This window comes from Manacus candei, unplaced genomic scaffold, assembly GCF_025592945.1.
Source record: "Manacus candei isolate 608988 ecotype Guabito, Panama unplaced genomic scaffold, ASM2559294v1 h1tg000043l, whole genome shotgun sequence".
Lineage (NCBI taxonomy): Eukaryota > Metazoa > Chordata > Aves > Passeriformes > Pipridae > Manacus > Manacus candei.
The window spans coordinates 967,383-992,618 of NW_026138091.1; the positions used below are offsets into that span (position 1 = coordinate 967,383).

General features: G+C 34.5%; 1 protein-coding gene across 8 annotated transcripts in view; it reads left to right on the forward strand.

Annotated features, from left to right (window-relative positions):
* Positions 1-25,236, forward strand: part of PPP1R12A (protein phosphatase 1 regulatory subunit 12A) — a 112,603-nt gene that overhangs the window by 64,916 nt on the left and 22,451 nt on the right. For 4 of the 8 annotated variants that reach the window (XM_051795714.1, XM_051795710.1, XM_051795713.1 and 1 more), the window contains exons 5-18: positions 506-650; positions 3,175-3,249; positions 3,659-3,747; positions 3,874-4,022; positions 7,652-7,773; positions 10,110-10,325; positions 11,158-11,252; positions 14,204-14,326; positions 15,835-15,996; positions 16,444-16,620; positions 20,029-20,119; positions 21,620-21,817; positions 21,993-22,161; positions 24,148-24,266. In XM_051795714.1, the coding sequence (XP_051651674.1) occupies positions 506-650; positions 3,175-3,249; positions 3,659-3,747; positions 3,874-4,022; positions 7,652-7,773; positions 10,110-10,325; positions 11,158-11,252; positions 14,204-14,326; positions 15,835-15,996; positions 16,444-16,620; positions 20,029-20,119; positions 21,620-21,817; positions 21,993-22,161; positions 24,148-24,266 (1,930 nt within the window). The remainder of the gene's footprint in view (positions 1-505; positions 651-3,174; positions 3,250-3,658; positions 3,748-3,873; positions 4,023-7,651; positions 7,774-10,109; positions 10,326-11,157; positions 11,253-14,203; positions 14,327-15,834; positions 15,997-16,443; positions 16,621-20,028; positions 20,120-21,619; positions 21,818-21,992; positions 22,162-24,147; positions 24,267-25,236) is intronic. The other 4 variants (XM_051795715.1, XM_051795717.1, XM_051795711.1 and 1 more) reach the window with 3 other exon arrangements.

Below are 25,236 nucleotides of genomic sequence, written 5' to 3' on the forward strand. Positions count from 1 at the left end.
AGCTCTGTTCCCTCTCAGAGAGAAATTGAAGCACTAAACACTGGATTGTTGCAAAAATGCTCATGACAGAAGGAGATGCAAATTTCAAGCAACTAATATTAGAATGGGAGGCGATTTTAAGAGTTTACTAATAAGAACAAAATTTTTTATGTTTTACAACTTTCTTTTCCTTAAAAGGGCTGTTCTCTATTACTGCACGTACAGAGAAAATTATCTAACTTTTTTGTATTGCTAATAGAAGCAATGCTTTGAAGAGAAAGTGAATAGAGAAGGAAATGGAAAAGACTGTTTTTCCTGAATTTTCCTTATAAATATATACCCACTGAACAATGAAAAGGCAAATGTTTCTGTGAGAAGTAAAAATCAATCAATTGTCAATAGCCCAACCAAAATACCTATGATGAAAAAGGAGAAGAATATTATCATAGAATAATTTCATGATTTTTATGACAATTTATTTATCCCTGTCAACAGTGTCAAGATCTGTTTCTTTTAATTTCTTTAGGCTTTTAATACAGGCTCACTATGATGTAAATATTAAAGATTACGATGGCTGGACACCACTTCATGCTGCTGCTCACTGGGGTAAAGAAGAAGCATGTCGCATTTTAGTGGAAAACCTATGTGATATGGAGGCTGTCAACAAAGTGGTAGGATTTTTATGTAATCCTTGTCAAGATACAAAGTTCTGGTCTCTAAAGTGACTTTAGAAGCCAGGGTAAGAAAAGTGATGATAAACTGCTGTTTACTGTACGTGGAGCTTTATATAATGCATGTTTTGTCAAAACAGCATGTTTGTGTTCAAAACTAAATTCTCTGATTGTCTAAATTAATTTCCAGGCCGATATGATGCTTAGTTCTATATTAAATGGTCCATGCAGTCTTTCACATGGAAATTCGAAATCGAAAGGGTTTGTTGGCATTTCAGTGATGCAAAATTAGTGACTTGATGGATTGCATACAGGCTTTCATTTGATCTCTGAAGATGATGATGCCTTTGGGTAGTGTTTGAACTCTTAAAATAAGCTTGTGCTACCATACTGAAGAGTTACCACTATATTATGCTGATTTGGGTGTGCTGGAAGAAACTTTTAGGCATCTCTGGACTCACTAGACATAATTTGAATGCTTCCTAAGCTGGATTTCCTAGACTTCTATGCCTGTGTAGCTTGCTGGCTTTGCAAGATCTTGCTCCCAATAAGTACAAATACATTCATGATTCACACAGGCATCAGAAGGATCCAAACTTTTTCATTCAACTGTGTAAATGCTGAGCTCTCATTCTTTTCTTTGCAGTGTGTTCTAATCTGCTTCCAGTTTCTGTCAATACCATATATGTAAATTACCTGCCATCTTAAGATGGATTCTTCATTGAATTTTTTCATAAACTTTTAAAAATAAATTAGGAAAATAATGCAGATGCAGACCATGAATTAGCAAATATTTCCTCTATGTAAGGATAAAATTACTGCTGCTTAACATTTTTAGACTTTGTTGAATTTTTATTCCTTACAAATGGAGGATACTTATAATAAAATTAGTGAATTCTGAAATTAAATTCCAGATAGCTTCAACTCTTTCTGTATAATGCTTACAGAACTTAAAAATGTCAGCTGCATAATTGTATTTTGTATCAGGTAGTCAGACGCAGATGTAATTAATCAAAGCTAGTTTTTCAAATTATGTGTTAGACTTTTTACTGGGACTGCGACAATGCGGATATAATACGCTAGAGAGCACTTTCATACAAGTATGTTCAACTCCACCTAGGCAAGAATAAGAAATAAGGAGGCATAGAAATATGTCAGCTGGTTTTTTTCAGTATATGGGTTTGTCTCTGCAAGCTAGGAAAGATTTGCCTGTTGTGTTCTTAAGTAAGCTAGTAAACATTTTTGGTTTTGGAGATAAGAAGATTGAAAACTCCTCTGGATTTGGTTACAGTTGTATGTGCTTAGCACCTTGGAGAACTCAGCCTTTATTGTTTAGGCACTTCAGGTATCAATTGTTGTGGATTTGGGTTTAAATGTAACCTTCCAACTACAGCAGTTTTTTGTAAAGTGACTCTTTGTGGTCAAGGTAGGTCTAACTCCCACTTAACAGCTACCTAAAAATAGAAGGCCACTTTAAAAAACTGTAATCATAATGCAAATATAAACTTGAGATAACAGTTCAAATGTCAAGCTCTTTTGGGTAAGCCTTGTTGAAAAGTGCACATGCTTCTGTATGGTCAGAAGCTTTATGGATGTGAAAATCAGTGGTTTCCTGTCTAACCAGTTAAGATAGTCTTCACAGTGTAATTAGGGATATATTTACCTTTAGTTAACATTTTGAGAAACTGAAATAAGCGCAAATAGGAACACCTTTCATTGTTTTTATAAGCTACTGTGACTGCATTTAAATGACAGCTCTGTCTTTATTGCTGATTATTGTACAGAAGAACTTACCAGACTGATCTTGTCATGATCTTCCCAACATCTCACGAAATCCACCCATTATGTTGATGCAGCTGCATATATACCAGTGGATCTAGGAATTTGCCTAGATTCCAGCCTTCAAGTTCATGGCCCATGGAAGTCATACACTAAAGATAAATAAGAACAAGTGGTTGTAGCAGATCTTCTCTAAAATGGAATGTAAATTGTAAAATAGAGTTTTGCTGTAAAATGTGAAAGCATGACTACTTAAATTTAGTATAGCTTGTTTAAATATTATAATCTTTAAAAAATCACTCTGTGGTTGATGTGGTAGTCTACAATGAGAAGGATACTGAACTGCTCAGGATCCATCCGTACAACTGCTGTTGGGAACAGTTGTTTGGAACTAATATTGTGAGAATTATATTCATCAATCTACTTTTCTTTTCCTTCATAGTGGGTTTTTGTTCGCTTCAAAGGACAGGAAAATGTTGTTGTTATGTCTTTATCACTTAAAAAATGTGTTTACTCATCAGGTATAGATGGTTTTGTTTCAATTACCCCCCAAAAAAGTAATATTGCAAAATTGTTTTCAAATACTGACAGACTAACAGTTTGCAATAGAGCTTGACTTATATTTTTCAGTTTCTCTCTCTGAATGTGCTCCTTTACCTGCATCATCATATGAGAAGACATTGTAGTCTGTTGTATTTAAATTTTCTTGCACAATTACGATGTTTTACTTCTTCCCCTTCTCCAGGGTCAGACAGCATTTGATGTAGCAGATGAAGATATTCTAGGATATTTAGAAGAATTGCAAAAGAAGCAGAATCTGGTAGGCCTTGTGCATATATATATATATATATATGTTTATTGTACGTAGGATTATGGTATTCAGCTCAAGAGAAGCATAAAGATTAAAACCAAAGTTTTGATTTGACACTTCAGGTAATCCTACAGCCATCTCACAAGATCTTTTATGCCCTTACTTGGTCAGTTGTAGTAACCAAAGAGCCTTCGAAGAAGAAAAGTGCTCTACTACTTGCCTCGTCCAGTGTCATTTTATGATCTGAAGTATCAACAATTGGAATAACAGTTTCTGAGATTTTAGAATTTTGAACTTTGAAAGCTTATACACACACACTCCAGTATTTGTAATAGTTAGAGAAGATTTCCCTCCATTTGTAATTTTGTCACAGTGATACCATTCTATCAATTAAACTGCATCATTCTATTTTTTGAAGCTTCATAGTGAGAAGCGCGAAAAGAAATCTCCCCTAATTGAATCCACAGCCAATCTGGATAATAATCAGACACAGAAAACATTCAAAAAGTAAGTAAAATAGGAAAAATTATAAGCTCTTAAAAAAGATGACTTTACAAGCTGTCACAAAGTTCAACTTAACAGGCTTTAGTAAATTTTTTGGAGTTTAGTAAGTACTTTTCTTTTTAAACTCAGTAAGGAGACATTGATTATGGAGCAAGAGAAGAATGCAGAGTCTCTGGAGCAAGAAAAAGCAGATGAGGAAGAAGAGGGAAAGAAGGATGAATCCAGTTGTTCTAGTGAAGAGGAAGAGGAGGATGACTCAGAATCTGAAGCAGAGACTGGTACGTTATTTGGAGCATTGCCTTTCTTCAAGTTTTTACTTTATGAATTTACTTACTTAATATCACATGATAGAGAGTTAAGTATAGTACGTTTCACTTATTCTTCTGCATTTCACTAAGCTTCCAGTCATTTTAAAGCAAGTTTATACAAGTCTGAAGTCAAGTCATAACAGATACATCAAACGGATGTGTTTACTGGTGTCTACTTAGGTTAAAGCTATTAACCAGTTTACTTGATTGGCTACTTAACAATTGATACTTTTAATTAAATAGAATAATATAAACCTTAAGTGGCATGTCAGAAACATTGAAAAAGAAAATCAAATGAGAAAGTTTTGTAGCAGTATTTGCTTGTGGAACTGGTTTAGAGATTGGATCAGTAAAAGTACAAACATTCTTATTTGCTCTTTCCATCCTGAAGTAATTATCAATTAATCTGGCAATCATGACTCAGATATTGATAGAGTCATAGTGCCTATATTTTCAGTGTGTACTGAGATAAACTTTTAAAGGTGTTATTTTAATGTTAACAGTTACTTCATATGCAACTTCAGTTAAAGAGGAATGTTCTTTGAAAAGTTTTGGATTGTATGCAAAGTTGTGTGCATATTACCCTGTATTTTGCTCTTCTATGGAATTTATGGGTTGTTTTTTTCTTGAACAATTTTCAGAATAGCCAATAGTGATATAAGAACAGCATAGTATCATTTTCTTTCAAACCAGAAAACAAATGTCAACCAATTAGTATTTAAAGATGTATGTTCAATCCTAATAAAGAATTTTAAAATTACAATGCAGCAATAAAATACATAGACAAGGATGTCATTAGAAATAACTTGTTAATATTTTATACTTACACTTTTAAAAATAAGTGACCATTTTTGGTGAGCTGTCAGTTTTCATTTTAATACATTCTAATTTCTTCACCTGAAAGGTAAGACTAAGAAGGTATTTTAGAACCAATCTGTCGTGAACTTTTAATGTAGTTAGAAGTAAAAACAAGTTGCTGAATCAAGCTGTCTATTATGGTTTAATTATTTTTTTGTATTTTGAAATAAACCAGCATTTCACTATTAAGCTGGAAAAATATCTGTCAAGCTTTGTAATTAGTCTTTTACCTTAGTATACTTGCATCAGTTATTTACTGAGCTTTGCTAAATTCAAACCACTTATAATATATAACATGTAGTAATTTCTCTGTCATTGAACTGACTGTAATGTCTGCTGAGCTTTATGATTCTGGTAATTGTGTTCTCTTCATTGCCAGTATGTAGTTTGTGCCAGGAAAATTTGACTCTGACACAAGAATTAATTTATGTAAACTTCAGGGGTTTTAATATCAACAAGGCTTTATCATACTTTATTTGGCAAGATAGACTTTAGGCTTTTCCCTGTAGAGCTGCATCTCTGAGTTTCAAGACTGTACTTTCCCTTTCTTTTCCCGTTATTCGGCTTAAGGTAGTGAAAGATTTTTCTAGTGAAAAATCTTAATATTTTAAGGAGCAATCTGGTTGTAAAGTGTTCCATGTTCTGAAGTACTGGAAACTGTGATTTCTAATCTCTCGGGATATTTTAAATGTTTTCCTAAAACTTATATTTTGTTACATTAGTTATGTGAGAATATAGTTTCAAAATAAATACAATTCTGTCTGTAAGACCAAGAGGGGAATTATGAATACAAAACTAGCATCTTGCAAAGGGCAGAGAAACATGATGAAAAACAAAATTTTTCAGCAGTTCAGGTTTTGTAACTTACTTTGAGGTACTTTAATGTTTTTTGAAAGTTAGTCAGTATTAGCTCAGTCATGAATACAACTATGTTCTTGGTGTCCTAGAAATAATTTCAGAATACAGTTGTGAAAAATCCATTTTTCTCCTTCCATGCTTTTGCTCCAGATAACTTTTTTCTATATTTTAAATCATTTTAATCATTCACAATTTTTCATCAGATCTGCCTGTGCATCATCTCAAGTTGTACTGTCAGTCCACATTGTCCTGTTCAGCTTTTTATCACCTAGAATTTCACCACCATTTTTTTTCAGTTGTGTTTAGAAAGTACTTTCCATTGAGTGGTTAGTCATGTAAGCTGTTTTTTTGTATTTGTATTTGTTTACTGCATAAGTCACTTTCGAAACATTTGTTCAACTATGTCCATAACTAAAACAAGTATGTAACAGCAATACTCTCAATTATACAATTTCTGGTTGAAGATTGGTACTTTTGTTGAATTTGAATGTAGTTGTGAGAACACTGTATGAAACATTGCATACTTTCCAAGTTGACTGCTCCTATGCTGTATAGGTAGTGTAGATGTAAAGGTGTGTTTATAATAAGGCCAAAACCAGTGGGGATTGAGCCCCATGCTGCTGCATACTGCACAGATAGGAGGTAGCATCCCATCCCAAATAATGTACAATCTGAATACGTGAAACAGAAATGAGGTGTAACATTATGAAGCTGAAGCAAATGCAGTGACAACAGTTACTATATCACAACCATGTCATTTTCTGTATGTTTATATAAGAGGGATTAAGGTACGTAAAGCACAGAGAAAGACATTTTGGTAGAAAGGACAAAGCAGAAGAGTAGATAGACAGTGAAACTTAGGTAGGAAAAACAGGGGACAAAGAAGGAATGAAGCAAATGGAAAGTCAGCGCTCTGGAAGGCAAGTCCCTGCCTCAGCTCATTCTGGTGGCCAGAATTCCTGACTGGGTTCTCTGTGCAGTTAATCATTTCTTTGAACTCAACATATACAATTATCCGAGAATAAATATTTCACTTTGAATTAGCACCTATCTTCTTTAGTTCAAATTAACTATTACAGAATCAAAGAGTAGTCAGGGTTGGAAGGGATCTCTGTAGATCATCTAGTCCAACCCCCTGCCAATACAGGGTCACCTAGAACAAGGTATGTGGGAATGTGTCCAGGTGGTTTTGATTGTCTCCAGAGAGGGAGACTCCACGACCTCCCTGTGTCTGCTACCCTCAATGTGAAAAAGTCCTTCCTCATGTTGAGGTAGAACTTCTTGTATTTTAGTTTATGGCCATCACTTTGTGTCCTGTCACTGGGCACCACTGAAAAGAATCTGGCACCATCCTCTTGGCACCCACCTTTGAGATATTTATATGCATTAATGAGATCAGATTAGATGCCAACATACCTCCTACAATTTTTTTATGCTCATTAGCTAGCTACTAAAATACAGGCTGTCTGGGGAGACTGTGGAATTTCTGTCTCTAGAGGTTTACAAGACATGTCTCATCAAAGCCCTGAGCAACCTGGTCTGTAGGCAGTATTGACCCTCCTTTGAGCAGAAGGTTGAATTAGGTGATCTCCTGAGGTCACTTCCAGCTTGAATGATTCTGTGGTTTTGTCTCAGCATCTCTGAGTGGTAACACTTCCTGAATACCAAAAAAAACATTACATGCATGACCTTTTAAAAAAAAAACATGGACCTAGATAAGATACAGATTGGGAGTGACGGGGAAAACACTGAGGAATAAATAATAAAATGCTCTTTGTAAAATTGACTGTCAAATTTGTTCAATAGAAATTCTGCTCTGTGTTGTAGAGGTGAAGAAATTGTGAAAGAAAAATGAAAATTAAAATCTTGTAAATATTTTGCAGATAAGACCAAAACGTTGTCAGCTAATAATGCAAATACCACAAGTACACAATCAGCATCGGTAGCTGTGACGGCGCCTTCAGTAGCCGGTGGCCAAGGGCCACCTACATCGCCTGTTAAGAAGGTAAAATAAAATACCTTTTTTGTGATTTTCCTTTTCTTCTGGGTAAGCATACTTTTTTTGATTCTAGTATAAAAAGTGGATTGGGTTAACCAAAGTGAATTGATGAAATTATGCACAGATTCTTAAAATATTTTGTATTCTTCTCCAGAAACTGTGTTCACTTTTTTTTAAATTTTGAATGGTCTTAATTCTAAACAAAGTAACTGAATGTAAGATCCTCTTAAAAAAAAAAGTTGTTGCACAGTGAGTGGAGTTCTTGTTTTTTCTGAAGCTAAACTTCATCTTTGGAAGTCTTTTCTATGTTGGACTCTTCCAAAATTTCTAGAAGCCGCAGTTCTAGTGTCTCTCTGTGTCTGTATTTGTGCAGTAAAAAGTACTGTAGGTCTCATCCCTGTTTCAGTATGGTTAGGGCCTCATGGAAGAGCTTGATAATTAGGATACATTTTTTCAATGGACAGCTCAAAAAACACACCTAGTAAAGCCATATTGCATGCTTGAAGCTTTTTACAGCTTGTAACTTTACATGACAAGTTAATTTGAATGAACTTTAATTTGGCTTGTCAAAGGAAGATAGGTATACCTGGGGGAAAAATTACAGTAGATAATAATGCATAGTCAGAAGATGGTACCCAAGTCAAACTTTTAGAATATCAAAGCAGACTGGATAGTAAACTGGTAAGTCTTCATTTGTCAATCATTACAACTTTTCTGTATGCATCATAATGAAAGTGTAACCCACTACTGATGCTTCTGAAAAGTGTGTTCAGGATATAATGAAGCCACAGTAGAGAGAAAAGACATACTGCTGGGGGAATAGTATGTAGTGTATTTAGCTCCTGGGAGCTTATTGGGGTTATATTTTCCTACTCAAAATAGAATCTAATGATGATTCATCTTACAGAATATCCTTTAATGTAACAGATGCAGTTGTGTGATTAAATGACAAGGGGGGTTATTTTTATAGGAAGAAATAAATTTGATTTAAACCTGAATTATAACCTCTTACAAATTGTTAATACACTGTTGTAATTTTATTATGCAGTAATTAATGGTTTATGTTTTGATCTCAAAGGTAAAAGGTGCAGTTTAAAAGTAAACTGTAGTTATCTTCCTAATATTGTATGAAAAGCTCAGGGCCTTCTGTAGCAACAAAATAAATGCACATTTATATCAAGACTGATTATCTTGTAACATAGGAGGTACATGTGATCTAGAGGAGTAGTTGAAACTCGTATCAATGAACAAAAAGTTTTTAAACTGTTTTTACTAATGAAGGTAAAGCAGCACTGTATGAGTGATCTTTCACCTACTCTTGCACGTGCCTTTTCAGGTTCATACTGTCTGTGCTACTGCAGCTGCTCTTCTGCTCTTACACCATAGATGGCCAAACCATATGTTGCACGCAGGCGGTGCAGATGCAGTACTAAGCTTGAATTTGGGTTTTCTCAATCTACATGGCATTCAGTAGTGCTGCTCTCTGACTGCGAATACTGAAGTAAAGCAGGTTTGGGAGGGTAGCTAAGCCAGCATGAGATGTGATTAAAGGATATGAATGATATAGGATTAGGGGTATGTTAGTGTGAATCTTCCAGTATTCTCAACAGTGTGAGGATTTAGGCCATGGACCTTGTTAGATCATAGGCTTTGTTGTTCTCTTCTCTGCAAACTGTAATTCTGCCTCTGAATGAGATAAACTTGCTGTGTTTAGTAGGAATCTGTTACTAAGTTTTTAAGTGTCTTACTGCTTTTGGTATTTTGTGCTGTAACAAAGACCTATGTAACATAAACATAGGTGCAAACTACGTGGTGTTAAAACAACCTTTTGTTTCTGTTTTCCATTCTTTCGATCTTCATCTTTGTCTTGTCTTAATTGGCTTTAGTATGATTTCATTCCTCCTATCATGCCTATCGTGGAGTCAGTAGATCCTGCATCATGGAGGCAGGGCTTGCGCAAAACTGGCATTGTTCTTGTGCCCAATAAGGGTGAAAAATCTATGGTGAGGTTCTTGTGTGCACAGGTTTATGTACAGGTTGCAAAATAACATATTTAATCAAAATGTTAATACCAGATTTGCATGTTTCTAAGTTTGCATCTCAAGTTCACAGTGTGTATTACAAAGTGTGGGTTTTCCTAAGCTAACTTCTAGAGGAGTAGTGTACCTTGACCAGTCTGACATTTCTTATCTCATTGACTAATTTAAGAGAAAAATAGGTTGCCTCTCATTACAACTCCCCTACGAATTTGGCACTTACGATTATTAAAAGCAATTGTGTTCTCAAATCTCTGCAAGGAGCATGAATTACCACAGGTAATGTGAATTTCATGTGTGTTACAGTTTCCAACATCTACAACCAAGGTTTCTCCCAAAGATGAAGAGAGGAAAGATGAATCTCCTGCTTCATGGAGGTTGGGTCTTAGAAAAACTGGTAGTTATGGTGCACTTGCAGAGATTACTGCTTCCAAAGAAGCTCAGAAAGAAAAGGACTCTGCAGGTGTTATGCGTTCTGCTTCAAGTCCTAGACTTTCCTCTTCATTGGACAACAAAGAAAAGGTAGTAATATTAAGTGTAAAACAACATTTTAAGGAATTTATATAACTTTCTTAGTGTAGATGTTTATAATGTATTATAGAGGTAAGATTGTAGTACACAGCTCTTCTTTACTAAAATTCCAGAAAATTAAATTATGGAGCTTCTGTGTAGTATTTCTTTAAGTGTAATATGCACCTTCATTGCCTGGCAATCTGGAGTACAAGTCTGGCATTTAACCCCTTTTTAGGACTTGCAGTGCTAGTAGTAGTTTCTACACTTTGGGGGCAATAGAGGTTTGATGGTTTTGGCCTCACTTGGAGAGTGATTTTGAAAGAATCTTATGAACAAAAGAAGTCTCTTTTGTGTTTGTTTTCATTTCGTAGTGATTTTTTATTTACAAAAACTGGTTCTGTAATTAAGCATGGATACACTGAACCAAGTGATCCAGTGTATACACTGAACCACTGGAACGAGTGTTGTTTAGGTAACTGAGCAACACAGAACTTGTGGTTCTGTTTCAAGTACAAGTGTTTCTATGTTTTAAAGATTAAGAATATTAATGTACTCTACCATATAAAAATACTGAACCAGTTGCTTTCAGTTATCAGTGTTGGAATTGTACTGCCACAAAGCAGAAAAAAAAGAAATTGAGTCATTTACCTCACTAGAATGAAAACACTAACAGTTTCCTTTCACTGCTGCAGTCTTTATAATATTTTACTAAAGCATAAAACTCATTTATATAATCTGGTCACAGTGAATACATCTGGAGCTGTCAAGGATGATGATTTTCCAAAAAATTAGCAGTATAATCAATAATAGTAACACTTAATAGAAAATACATATCTTTCAGGAGAAAGATGGAAAAGGAACTCGACTTGCATATGTTGCACCTACAATACCAAGACGACTGGCCAGTACCTCTGACATTGATGAAAAAGAAAACAGGTGATTCTGAAGTTATAATTTCTTTTAAATATAAAATTACTTGATATTAGAGTGACTGACAAACTTAATGTATTTTAAGACAATGCTAATTTATACCATCCTGCTGCATAGATTATGCTAATCCATATGACAATCCAGTTCCTGAAGGTTTTTGGTCTTGTAAATTATAATGACCCTTTTTAAAGTCCAAATTATTCTGTGACAAGACCAGAACTGCGCAATGAGTGTTGCCTCCTGGGGAAAAAATAAAATTCAAAATTTATTTTTTACTGCTTTATCTTCAGTTGCAAAATGCTACTACTGGGCTCCATTATTACTTTTGATAATGATAAAATGATGTGTTTCTTATAGTCTTTGCTTAAAACCATGTTCTGCAGCAGCAGTACAGAGATCATAGTTAGCTTAGAAAAGCCATTCTTCTATCGTTCTTGTTTATATGTTGACCTTTCATCTTCTTTTGTAGATTTTTATTTTCTTTGCTGATACTTCTTCTATAGTTTTCAGTACAAAAAAACCAAAAGGTGCATAGGCTTCCTACCTGTTAGGATTTGAGATACTTTCATGTCATATTTACATTGTCAGAATGTAACATGATCTTACCTTAACATAACCATAACTTAACTTTCCCATTTTTCACTTCTCCTGGGACATTTTCTTGCATTACTGTAGAATGCATAGTACAAAACTTAGAGGTCTTCCTAATGTCATGCATTTTGTTGGATCGTGTCTGGATAGCCGAACGTTGAATGACCTGAACTGAAAAGCCTGTAGTTGCTCAAAATGTGCTATTGTAATCCTTGTGTGTAAGACTGATAATTTCTTTATGCCTGAAGAGGAGTGTCTTTGTTGCTACTCGTGAGAATGGTTGTTTTGGTGCAAACACAAGATAAATACTGCTTTTTCTTATGTTTGCAGGAAATTGCTGAAGTTTAGTCTCTAGGTGACAAATTCTGTTTTGGAAGAGGAATATCCCAGATCTCATGCTCCCCTAAAGTGCAGTGTAATTTGTTAGCATCTCTCATTTTTCTTGGCCAGATGCATTTTAATGTGTATTTCTATAATGGGGCGGTTTGGAGTTTCTGTTTGTGCTATCATTCTCTGGAGCACTATATTCTTTGAGATGGAATTTGCCAGTTTTTGTTTGTTTATACAGGGATCATTATTATTCAGTTTTTATTCTCTGAGATCTTTTCAAAAACTCTTGTTCTCTAAAAGTGTCTGAAGTAGAAGATACCTTAGGATTTGGACAAACATTTCTTTACAGTTTTATTTGTTAGAAGCTGTTACTGATTGTAACAAAGGGATTAAGTTTTACTTCAATGTTGAGGTTTATTTGTGTCCTGGATGTGCCAGTCTTAACCATCATGCCTCATTCACAGACACAGTTCCAAAGGTGGTTGTGAGCAATAGCACAGTTTTTCTCATGTGGATTGGGTTAACTGCAGTCACCAGTCTCGTTAGTCCCAGTGCTCACCAAACAGTTGATTTTTCTGAGAACTTTCTGTATGCCTGGGGGTACCAGAGATGAAGCCTGCTTTTAGGCCAGACTGTTTAGGCACCAATGCTTTGCCTGGTGTATGTAGAAAACCCATCTTGCCTACCTAAAGCCATAAGAGATTTTTGACATTTATTCTGACCTTGTTTACATGTAGAATTTAACCATCTGCCCTTCAGGTACCTTAATAAATTATTAAGGTTTCTGCCTTTGTGACAGATCTTTGTCCTTGTTGCTTATGCCAGGTTCTCCTACCTGTCTGAACACCTACTTGTCTCACGTATCGATAATGTAGCGTAATCCAGATAACATCCTCCTGTGAGTGATGGAAATGACTTCAAGATGAATCCTAGCTGGGCTTTTAGGTTAACAGATCTCAGTCACCCAGCCTCAGTTGAGTAGCCAGTGCTTCAACTAAAGTGCTGAAGTCAATTGTGTCTTGGCAAAGTGAAACCTTGAGTAATTATGAAAAATTTCTCATGCAGCAGGACCTTTCTGTGTAAGATGATATTCAGTATTTGTGTTTCTCTTTGCTGGTAAGAAATAACACTACACTGTTATTATTTCATCATTTTCAAAAGTTGTTTCCAGCTGCAGAAATACTAGCAAAGTTTTTGTGCAAAAAGAGGTGCATTCTGAGGCCAAAGGTATCTGAACATAAAATAGATCATTACAAGGTTTTGTTTTATATTTCTGTACACCTGGTTACCTTTTATGTATAGTTTTGTGAAAGACATGGGGATTTTCCCTTCTGTCTGAACTTTATTTCAAATCTTGAACTCACATTTTTATTAGAAATTCAGTTTTTGAATCTCAGTGTCAATTTTCAGGATAGTTTTTCTAAGTAGATTTTTGCAAGGTTGTTTCTTGCTGCTATAAACTGCAACAACAGTCTGGAAATTCCTTATGACTAAAGTCATGTCAGCTAGTGATGCACGGCAGGCCACTCAGGAATGGCTACTGTAAGCCTGTTTGCACTAGTCTACAGTATCATGAGTTCTGAAGGTTTGTCAGCTTTTCAACCTCTTATAATATCAAAGAATGAAAAATCCCATTAAATCAGCTACGAAAAAACCCAAGTAGTTTTCCCCTTATTACATTGGATAATCTCAGGGACAAACAGGTAGATATTTTGTTCCTTTTCTGGGAAAAACAAAACCACCAATGATCACAGATAAAAGCCAACAGTTGATTTTATCTGGTTAAATCCTCTTTAGCAGTTTTCTTTTGATGCTGCTTTTTTCTGATATTTCTAATGGTGTTAGTAGGAATATAGTATTTTTCCACAGGGGCTTGAAAATGATTGTCCATAAAGGTAATTTTATTCCTGTTTGGTTATGTTTATTTTAAGTGTGTTATCCAGGGTTTTAGTTTGAAGCTACTGTTCAGCTCACATCAAGAACAGCCTTCTTTATTATCTTTAATGTGAGCTTGCTAAACTAAAATCATTTTTCAGAGACTCATCTGCTAGTTCAATACGTGGTGGCAGCTCCTATACCAGGAGAAAATGGGAGGAAGATGTCAAGAAAAACAGTTTGAATGAAGGTCCTACATCATTAAACACAAGTTATCAAAGAAGGTGTGGACTTTTTTTTTTTTTTTTTTCAAAGTAGACTTAAAAGAGGGAAAATATTGTCTCTGAATTTTGGTTCTTGCATGACAGTCCCAGAAGTCTTGGGCTGTTCTCCTTAATGGTAAATTATAGCCATACCTCTGTTGAGTATCAGTATCATAGAATGCATACATAAAATTAACTTGAATGCGAAGTAAATGATGAAAATATGAAAATAATTTTCAGGTGTGCAAGTTCCTAACTTACAGGATTTTCTCAGGAGGAATCATATCCTGCAAATATATGCATGACTAATTTTCCTTCATTGTGTATTTTCAGTGTAGCTATTTAAGTCAAGTTCTTCATTGTAATTAGTGGAGCAGTAAATAGCTCAAATGAATAAATCAAAAAAAAAGTCAAGTAACTAAGCTGCATATTGATATGTGCTGCTGATGTACGTGGTGATGGATACTCAACATTTTTTTGAGTCTTGACATTGGTATTATCAGTGGCATGTAATCAGGCTGTTTCACACAGCATAATCTTAATTCCTTGATAATCTCCTGCCTTAAAAAAAGCCTTGTCAATTTTCCTAACTTTAAGTTTAGGAAAGATGTTGCACAGATTTCCTGTTCTGGATGGAAAATATCCACAGTTAATATATAAGAACAATCTTTGCATGTTAGCTTTTACCAGTATTTACACTCCAGTCTTCAAACAAAATGTGCTCACCACTTTTAAATTGCATGTTGTGCTTTAACAATGTATTTCTTTGGTTGTTCTTTTACCATTATTTTTTGTCATTCTAAAGTTGATAGAAAAAAATATCAATTGCAGAATGACAAAGAAGCATTTTTATCCTTATATCTTTTGCAATTAGTAACAACGATGCTCTATCTGTCCTAACTGTGGATTCTGCGATTTAGTCACGGGCAACCATTCTGACCTGCTAGCACAAAATTTATTCAGCCAGAACCAGTGGATAAAAATGTGGAAGCCACTGAGTTCTTTATAACTTGAAGAGCAAGGGAATAACCTGAGTGGGAGGTTATTCTTGCTGGGAATGATTTAAGTGTTTTTTTTTTAAAGGCAGTACATTTAATTGGTTTCAAATTATAAGAGGAGTGACATTTTCTTTTCTGACAAGCTGTGCAGTGAAGTTCTGCATTTTCTGAGGTATTCAGTGTGGGTGAAACAGCAATTTAAAAATGGGACATTGGGGGCCCTATATGAATACTTTAGTAGATGTGATCAAGACAGTCTTACATAAACAAGTGAGATTCCATTCTTTATCTCCTTGTTGTGTGAAGAAATGGTCAGGACTAAGAGACTTCTGCTGCCCTCTGAAGTCATAAATTAAAAGTTCTAATCAAGGAAACAGTGAAGAAAATGCTTCTTTTGTCCCAGAAGTTTCCAAGACTCATCTGAGGCACAGAATGCATGGGCAGGAATTTAATGGATCATTCCTGCTTGGTGATATTTTAATGAGCAAAGATAAGTAATAAATGCAGACATTGTACTTGTCTCTCCTTCAGTGGCTCCTTTGGTAGAAGACAAGATGATTTGATAAGTTCTAATGTTCCAAGTACTGCATCAACAGTTACCTCTTCTGCTGGTCTTCAGAAAACACTGCCTGCCAGCACAAACACTACTACGAAGAGTACAACGGGTTCTACTTCAGCAGGTGTACAAAGCAGGTAATGGCACCAGCACACTTTTTTTTCTTGTTTTTTTTTGTCAGGTCTACTGTGTGCTTATGTATGTGCATGCGTTCTTGTTTAGTAGATTCTGGGGCTCTGGATTTTTTCACTTTCCTGTTAAATTTGTTTTGATTTTGTACAATTTGGCTCAAAAATTGCGAATGGCTTTCTACTGTGAAGTGACAGCCATATTGGTATAAAAGAATAAATCCAATGTTAGAAAGGTGTGAAGAATAAAAGTTCAGTCATTGTGAACTGCTAATTCTTAATTTATTCAATTTAATAGCTCAAGTTGAGCTTTCATAGTAGAGACATTTCAAAGTCTACCTTTCTTAAAAAAAATCCATCCCTCAATTTACATGTTATTAGTTGTTTAGTAAAGTGCTTTCATTGTTTAGCTGTTTCCTTTTCTCTTTTTTTGTGTTGCTGCTTGTTATGCTGTAGTACCTCAAATCGTTTGTGGGCTGAGGATAGTACTGAGAAAGAAAAGGACAGTGTTCCTACAGCAGTGACCGTTCCTGTTGCACCATCTGTTGTAAATGCTACAGCCACTACCACAGCCATGACTACAGCTACTTCTGGCACTGTGTCCTCAACATCAGAGGTCAGGGAGAGACGGAGGTGTGTAAAGGTCCTAAGAGTAATGTTGCTCTTACACAAAAGTTATAATTTTTTTCTTACTTAAAGGAATGTGTTGGTTACCACAAATTTGGACAGTACAGTATGTAAAGCAGTGTTGTTTTCTTTCTGTGTATTGAAACAACAAGTAACATGTCTTGATTTATCTAAGAACTAAAGTCTAAGAGTACTAGTAGAGACCATTCATGAAATTTGAACTTCAATACTGTATGTTTTTGACTGGCCTTGGGTTCTCATTCAGTATGTGGTATTTTAATATTTATATTTCTGTTAATAGGTTAAATGAATCCTCTTAAAATACCCATAATGGAACTATGTAAAAACACTGAATTAAAAGTAATGAGTAATTATTAATTACTACAAGTACATTGCTGCTGATTGAGCTAGTGTGCCGCTGGCAGTATGCTAATAAGTTATAGCATAGCATTTTTTCAACTATTTTGTATGGCTGGCAATTCTGAGAAGAGAGTATTGAACCCAACACATTCTGTTTATTTCATTGCATCATTTAGGGTCTCTTCTACTTGAAACATAATTATACAATTGTCAAGGCAATATGAAGAATGAGTAAGAAGCCGATGTAAATCTTATTTTAAGAATATGCTGTGTTTTTCTGTTTACAGTTATATGGAGGATGAGTTAAGACTGGTGCATATTTATGTTTCCATAAAGAGTTGTTTCCTGCTATTTATGGAAGCAAAAATAAGATTTCAAAAGATTGTTAATTCCTGTTAGCTTTCCCCAGGTTCTTCTTCTTCTGGATATTTATAAATGTTTATTCTTTAACCCTTCTGCTGAAGTGCAAGTTCAGATTTCTGTGTTGCTCCTGTAATAGTTTTGAAATGTAGCTCCTGTATCAGTGTGTATCTCTGTATGTTCACGGAGGTGATGAAGCTGTTCCTTATTACACAAGAAACCTGCATTCTTTTGGTTCACTTAAGGCAACAACATTTAAAGCTTTAGGCCTAATTAGGGTAACCTGTTTTCCATAATCTTCCCTCATACCCAAAACTGAAATGAAATAACTTCTACAAAAATGTGGATTATGTTTTTATTCTTTCCCACCATGATTCAGGAAGTGCCCACATGTGCTAATGACAAATTTCAATAACAACCACGGTCAGAAGAGGCATTTTACAAAGTGAAATTTGACTGAACCCAACAAACGAAAAGCAAAACCAACAAAATGCATCTTTTTTTTCAAAAATAGTTCAGATTTTAAAATGCAAATACTATTTCGGTCTCATATCAGTTGGAAAGGCAAGGAATGTAGAATTATGGATTTTGCAGTCTTATTGACTCTCATTAGTGTGTTTGTACTAATGTGCACATAACTACACATGCTTTAGATACCTGCAGTTGGCCTGAAATTGCTTGGTTTTGTCTGACTAGGATGACTGTGTAATATATTGTTGCAGATGCATTCTTCATGGTATATTAGGATATCTATTAAATCTTGATAACCAACAACAGTATTTCAAAGATATTAAATAAATAAAGAACACTATAAACTTTTTACTAATGAAGCAGGTAATGGCACATCCTTTTGGAATAGCTGAAGCTATAGTCTTTGTATGATTTTTAGTTTTGGTTTGGAGAAACAGGGAAGAAAATTACAAACTTGAATCTTTAATTCTTTTTATCATGAATAATACTGTATAGGAAACCTGTGTGGCATCCACAAAGGATGCTAGGGAAGGGCACTTTCTACTCTGACAGTAGCTGCAGTGTGCACCTGGCAAGTTGAGAGTTTTCATTTTCTCTCAGTGAGATTTAAAGTATTTCAGATTTAGTGGAAGGTAGGTGTAGGTATGACAGTTACCAAAAACCAATTTAAGTGGGAGAATTTGTAGCAATTTTCAAGCCCTAAAGATTATACCTGCTCTGCAGTCAAAACCTTCTAGGTGGGTTATGTTTCAGGTCATTTTAGCTAAAGCAGCCAGCAGCCACCCTTTTCCTGATGTACATAGGGCCCGGAGCTCTAGGAAAATGGAAGGTCAATGAAAAATGCTATTTGCAAGAGAACAGGATAGGGAAATCAAATTAACAGTGTGGGGTTTTTGAGATGTGTCATACAATGGGCGTTGTTTCAACATTTTTAAGTATAGCAGATAAGTATAAGTATTTTCCTGGGTTTTAGGGGTACTTAGTTTAATAGAGTTAGAACACAGGTAGTGACATGTAGGTCTGTATAAATGAAGTTTATTTTTAAGTGTTAGAATTGTTTCAATACTGTTTTTAGTATGTGCTAAGGCTAACAAATGTATTATTAGATGATCAAAGAACTTCTCTTTCTATACATAAATTACTTAAGTGTTAATAGATGATGGCATAATCACTAGCCAACTATTGAATCATTAGCCAATTATTCTTAACTAATGACATATAAAATAAGAGACAATCGGAAAATATTGCAGAATCTGATCTAAAGAAGCTCAGAGAGGCTTTGTGTTTTAAGCAACCTTTTAGCAACCTTCTGATTTTGCTTTTCCAAAATTTTTTTTATTTTTTCTAATTTTTAGCTAATCTAAGGATTTCAAAACAGTGTGAAATTACAGCAGCATTCCCAGAATATTCTGTAATAGAAAATCAACAAATGCATTAAAAACTTCTAAATTCTTTAATTATGGTTTTACATACTTACAAATATATGTATTTGTGCATGTAAAGATATTTATATCTTGGTTGGTTTTTTTTTTACTCTAGTTACCTGCATTGGAGAATTTCTTTAAAGAGTCCAGACTTTGTGTGTCTACTCCAGTAGCCTTTTGGCTTTGATTACAATTACCTGCTTACTCAGCAGGATTTTTGTGGGTTTCATGAGGATTTATTTTCAAACTCATTTTTTTTAAAGGGAGTTGGTTTACTCAAAGCATAAATGATTCATATGAAAATGTGGTAACCACCTCCTCAAGGACTTTTAATTTTTGGTGCAGTAAGTGATATAATTAGGTTTTCTGCATTAGCTGTACATTTAGCTTTTTCTAAAAGCTTACAAATAATGTTAAAAGTTAATACACACAGATATTTGATGTATAAATGTCTATATGGCTGAATCTCTGAGTTCTTCTATCCCTGAAGAAGTACTTAGTAGGCTAGTGAAATACCAAAAAAGCTGAAGTTATATTTAGAGAAAATGGAAAAAGGAAATCTAAATTAAGTAAGAAAACACTGTGTATTTTATTTGAGTTCTAAGACTGCTGTCTTGATGAATAGATTATTATGATATGGATGAAATGTCTGAAATGTAACCTCGTTTATATAGTTAAAGATTTTCTTCTGACTGCTTTGGTTTTCAGTCGTATCATGTTGTGGGGGTTTATTCTGACCTTTTAATACATTTGTACAAAAGCTATCATTTGCCAATTTTGTTTGTAATTAACTCTTTAGATCATACCTCACTCCAGTACGGGATGAAGAGTCAGAGTCCCAAAGAAAAGCTAGATCCAGGCAAGCAAGACAGTCTAGAAGATCTACGCAGGTATAGTAGTATTAAAGCTTCTACATTTATGGAATCATACCCATAACATAATACTTGAGAAACAGGCATAGCATACTGCATTTGCATCCATTTCTAATTCTTTTTCTTCTGTGCAAGGGCTGTTGTAAATAATGTGATTGAGCTGACCAACATATGAATAGCTAACAAGATCCATGACATAGAAAAAATACATTCAGTCTAGCGGCTGTGGAGACAGGAAAGTACTAGGAGAGAGTTTTTTGTTTGCTTGCTAATAATGTAGTATCTAACTGCATGTCTCCTTGCAACATTGCTCTCTCTTAGTTTACATACTGATATATTTGGTGGTTCTTCGCAGTTTCTGTCAGAACTTCCTTACAGTGAGTTGCAACTAGCACAGTCCTAACATAGGGAAGGATATGGCAATAGCAAAATAGAGGAAGTATCTCTAATGGTACTTGAATGCTCTTTGGGCAGTGGAGCAACTACCAACTCCTGTCTGCTGACAAACTGAGAATAATCAGCATATAGGCCCTAAAAACAGCACAAAAATACTGTAGCCATTGTCCTTACCTGTTTTAAGACCAAGTCTCTATCTACATTGTTTGCTGATGTTACTTTCAAATCCTTGCAGTTTTAAACTTCTCAAATATTTCTGGTTACCTTTTGTAGTGAGAGATCCACAGTTGATATGACTTTATCTTATCAGACTTATTTTTGCTTCCTGATACTAATTCAGAGCCCTGAATGATGGTTAAACTACAGGCCAACTATTGTTGAATCTTTGCAGTAAAAAAGCTACCAGGAATTACTCTATTAAAACTTTATCAACACGAAAAACAATTAAATAACTGATAAGATGCAAAGTTGGCTTTGAAGAATAGATTACGAAGTGTTTTGAGCAATGGCTCATCAGATGCATCAGCTGAAAAGTGTAGTAGAGGAAAAACTGTCTTCAAAAAATTATTTACTTTCTGAGCTTACTTCAAGACTAGTTTTTAACCTCAGAATAACAACGAACTAAGAAATGAGTTACAACTTTCTCTAGTGCTGTCAGTGCAATTTTTTGTCTTGCTGGCCTAAAAATCCAGTTGCAGAGAGTGAATTACAAAGTATCAGCATTTCTGAAAATATGATGTGTTATGTTTTTAGGGTTCTTTCAGAAATATTTAGTATGCTTATGGTCATGTTGGAAGCATCAGAAGCATCAAGTGGGTTCTTAAATTATCTCTATAGGGTCTTCTATGCAATCTGTATCTGTTAGTTCAACTAAAAATTGTCTTGCTGGAGAATCTGTGGTAGATCACATTACAGCAAACACTTGCCACTTATCAGAGGGATGTTTGGTTCCAACATTCGAGAGGAAAGCTTATAGGTATAATAGTAAGAAATTTATTTCTTACTAGATAGATTTAATTTTCTTAAGTTGAATTTTTTGTTTAAAATATTTATGTAATGTGATCACTTGCATTAATATCAATTATATATTAAAATGATGTCTGCTGACTGCTGTTTCCACAGGGTGTAACACTGACAGATCTTCAAGAAGCTGAAAAAACTATAGGAAGAAGTCGTCCCACACGAACCAGAGAACAGGAAAATGAAGAAAAAGAAAAAGAAGAGAAAGAAAAGCAAGACAAAGAAAAACAAGAAGAAAAGAAAGAATCCGAAACTAAAGATGATGATTATAGACAAAGATATTCCCGAACTGTCGAAGAGGTATTTTCATGATGAGTCTCTTTAGGTAGAGAAATTATGTGAATCTCAACTCCAACTTTAATAATTTAATTTTGATACTACTGTGAGAATTACTTATATAGTTAAATGTTTTAATATCCCATGGTTTGTATTTGTTTATCTGTGTAAATTAATTTTGACTTTTTCTACTGAATAGCCATATCATCGCTATAGACCAACGTCAACTTCAACTTCTTCATCATCCACCTCTTCACTCTCCACCTCCACTAGCTCTTTATCAACTTCAAGTCAACTAAACAGACCAAACAGCCTTATAGGTATAACTTCTGCCTATTCTCGGAGCGGAACAAAGGAAAGCGAGAGAGGTAGGAGTACTTTTTTGTGAAGGGTTTTTTTTTGTTGTTTTAGTTCACAAAGGGTAACTTATGTTTCTAGAGATAGTTCAAAATGTAAGACCGCTGGGGATGTACCTTGTTCCCATCTTCTGTAACTTGCATATAGACAGGAAAGAAGATTTTCTGGACTTGGTGGCAGTTTGCAATTGTTTAGTATTTTTGCATGATTGGGTCACAGAAATGTCAAATATACTGCAGTAAATATCCACATAATGCTTTCATTTTTGCTTTAACACAGCAACTATAATAAAATACCATATTTCAGAGTCTAAATACTTGCAGGTATTAAGAAGGAATTTTACTTGATTAAATAATTGGTAAATGACAGGGATTTTGTTTCAGTCCTTTTACACTGAAGGACTGGAATGATGCTTTCCTGCTTTAAGGACATCTCAGGGTTTCATGAGCAGCTGAAAACAAAGGGAAGGGCATGCTTCCCATGGTGGTTCAGAATGTTTAATGGAACCATAGTTCTGGATACTTTAACTGGTTTATGTAATCTTAAACTGAGGATTAGATGCATGATACAGAGATCACAGAAAAGCTTTTCTCTGTTACACTTATTGCACTCATTTCAAATGTGAATCACCTGCAATAATTCTGAGAGATGTTGTGCCTGATACTTTGCCTGTCAAGGGAGGAGCGTTTGCAGTGTGATCTCCTCGTCCCCCTTGGAGGCTTGAAACAGTTGACTTGAGAGAAATACTTTAATTCAAGTTATTATTCAATGGCTTTAATAGGGTTACTGATTGACATCGATAATTTTGTTCTACAGAGGGTCAAATAAAATGATCTATTGATGAAATCTCCGTGAACTGTATAGCAGTCTTGCCATGTTCCTTAAAATAGTATTTTCTGAGGAAATTGTTGGGGCTAAGCTGCCGGGATATGCTTTCTGAATTTTTTCCCTTTTTCCTAACATGAACTGAAATTTGGATAAAGATTCTTCAGTAATGCATTCTTACTCTAGGAAGCTCTTTCTACACTGTTCTGTGGAAAAGATTTTCATGGGTAAATATTAGCTACAGCAGGTTTTATATTTTTTCACATTATGACTTCAGAGAACTACATTACCATCTGAAATCCCAGCAGTCAAGTCCTAAGTTATTTAATTACAAAAGGTATATGATCACCACAAATATTTGTGTTTCCCTTCTTTCCTGTTTAATTTTTGCTTCACACTAAAATGTTTATTTACCTTTGAAGTCTATTGATGGTACTTTTTAATTTTTAGTGATTAGTGATGCTTCTATCTGAACTCAAATCTGTAGTTGCTTTATTTAATAAAAGAACATCAGACTGAATAGACCATGTGATAATAAGTAAATAACTTTGGTTTGGCCAGGTTTGTTTAAATTTATTTTTTTTTTACAAATTACTTGCAAACATACAGTGAAGCAAACATAATCCTCAGGTATTATGTCTTTTTCAAATTGCAGTTGCATTAGTTTTAAAGAAAAAGGCCATCTGTAATACAGTAATAATCTAATGTAGCAGATCCCATTTTATTGTTCCTTAGAGCAAGAATCGAGATGACTGTGATGAAATGAAGGACTATAAGGAGGACTTAACAGACTTTTAAAAGTTGGGATTTTTTTTAATACTGGATTCTTGATTTAAGCAAAAAAAGCTTGTTTGGTGAAGAATTATCTTCTCTTCCTTTGTACTCTTATACATCTGCTGACACAGATGTTTGAATTATTAGGATTGTTGTTACATTGAAACATTTTGTCTAGGTGTCTGAGGTGGAATTAGTATTTACAGTATTTTAGAGCTATATACTGGGCAGTGTGTATTACAGAAAACCCTGTATGTGGTAAGAAACTCTATAGCAGATTTATTTCAGGTAAAAAAAACATTGCAAGCAAATTAAAGACTGAGAAGTATTACTTCAGAAAATTTTCAGCAAATTAGATTGTGTGATAATTCAATGACTAAAAAAGCTGTTATTAACAGAAGGAGGCAAAAACGAAGAAGAAAAGGAAGAAGATAAGTCACAACCTAAGTCTATAAGGGAAAGACGGAGACCAAGAGAAAAACGAAGACCTACGGGAGTTTCTTTCTGGACTCAAGATGTAAGTAAACTTCGCTTATAGCAAAGTACACTCTTCATGCATAGTGTGCCCTTTAAAGAGAGAATACTGTAGAGTAATACAGTATATAACTAATTGTTCTAGGAAAAAAAGGCTTTTCTATTTATATATTCTCTTTTTCTTTGTTTTGATGCTTTCAGGAGCAGAATCAAAATTAAGTCTTTGTTTGGTTGATAGTGCTAACTAGAACACTGTAGTAACCATAACTTAATAGGAATTAATCATAATCTAAAGAGAAAACATTAATTACTGAACAAATCTTTTATTTATTATGTTGTTTATTATAATCCTGTTAATTATGAGATATCTTAAAAGTTGTGTATGAGAATTTTTTTATAATAAGCTCTGAAATAAATGGAATATATGAGCCAGTTCCCTGTCACATAGCTATATAAATTGATTTTGCTAAGTTGGTATAAGCTCTTTTGTCACATCAACTGCAGAAAATATTAAAAGAGATTGTCAGTTGAATATCAAAATAAGTATTTCATGTGTGTTTAAGTTTTCTTTTCAAATTTTGTCAAACCTAATATGGAATTTCCAGTATGTTATCAAAATTGCGGGGAGGAGGAGAGAGGAGAAGTCCTAGCCATGTAATTATTATAATACTGTTAATTACAAGGTATCTCAAAATTTGTGCATAAGAATTTTTTTCTTTGTAAGGTGTTTTTTTCCTTTGCATACAAATGTTTTCTCAGAGATTTAAAGCATTAACTTCCTTTCTTTGATAAACAACTATTTAGCGTTTATCAATGATCAGCTGAGAACTATGTCTGTTACTTTTGACAATGCAATATTTTGCATACATACCAAAGCTGTAAGAAGGAGAGTTGTTATTTGGCACATTACAAGTAGCCAGGTACTGCTATCAGAATAGAAAGGTTATAGTTGATGTTTTGGGCTCCTTTTCCCTTTTCTTTGTCATAGGATCAATATGTAATGTAAAAGCAAG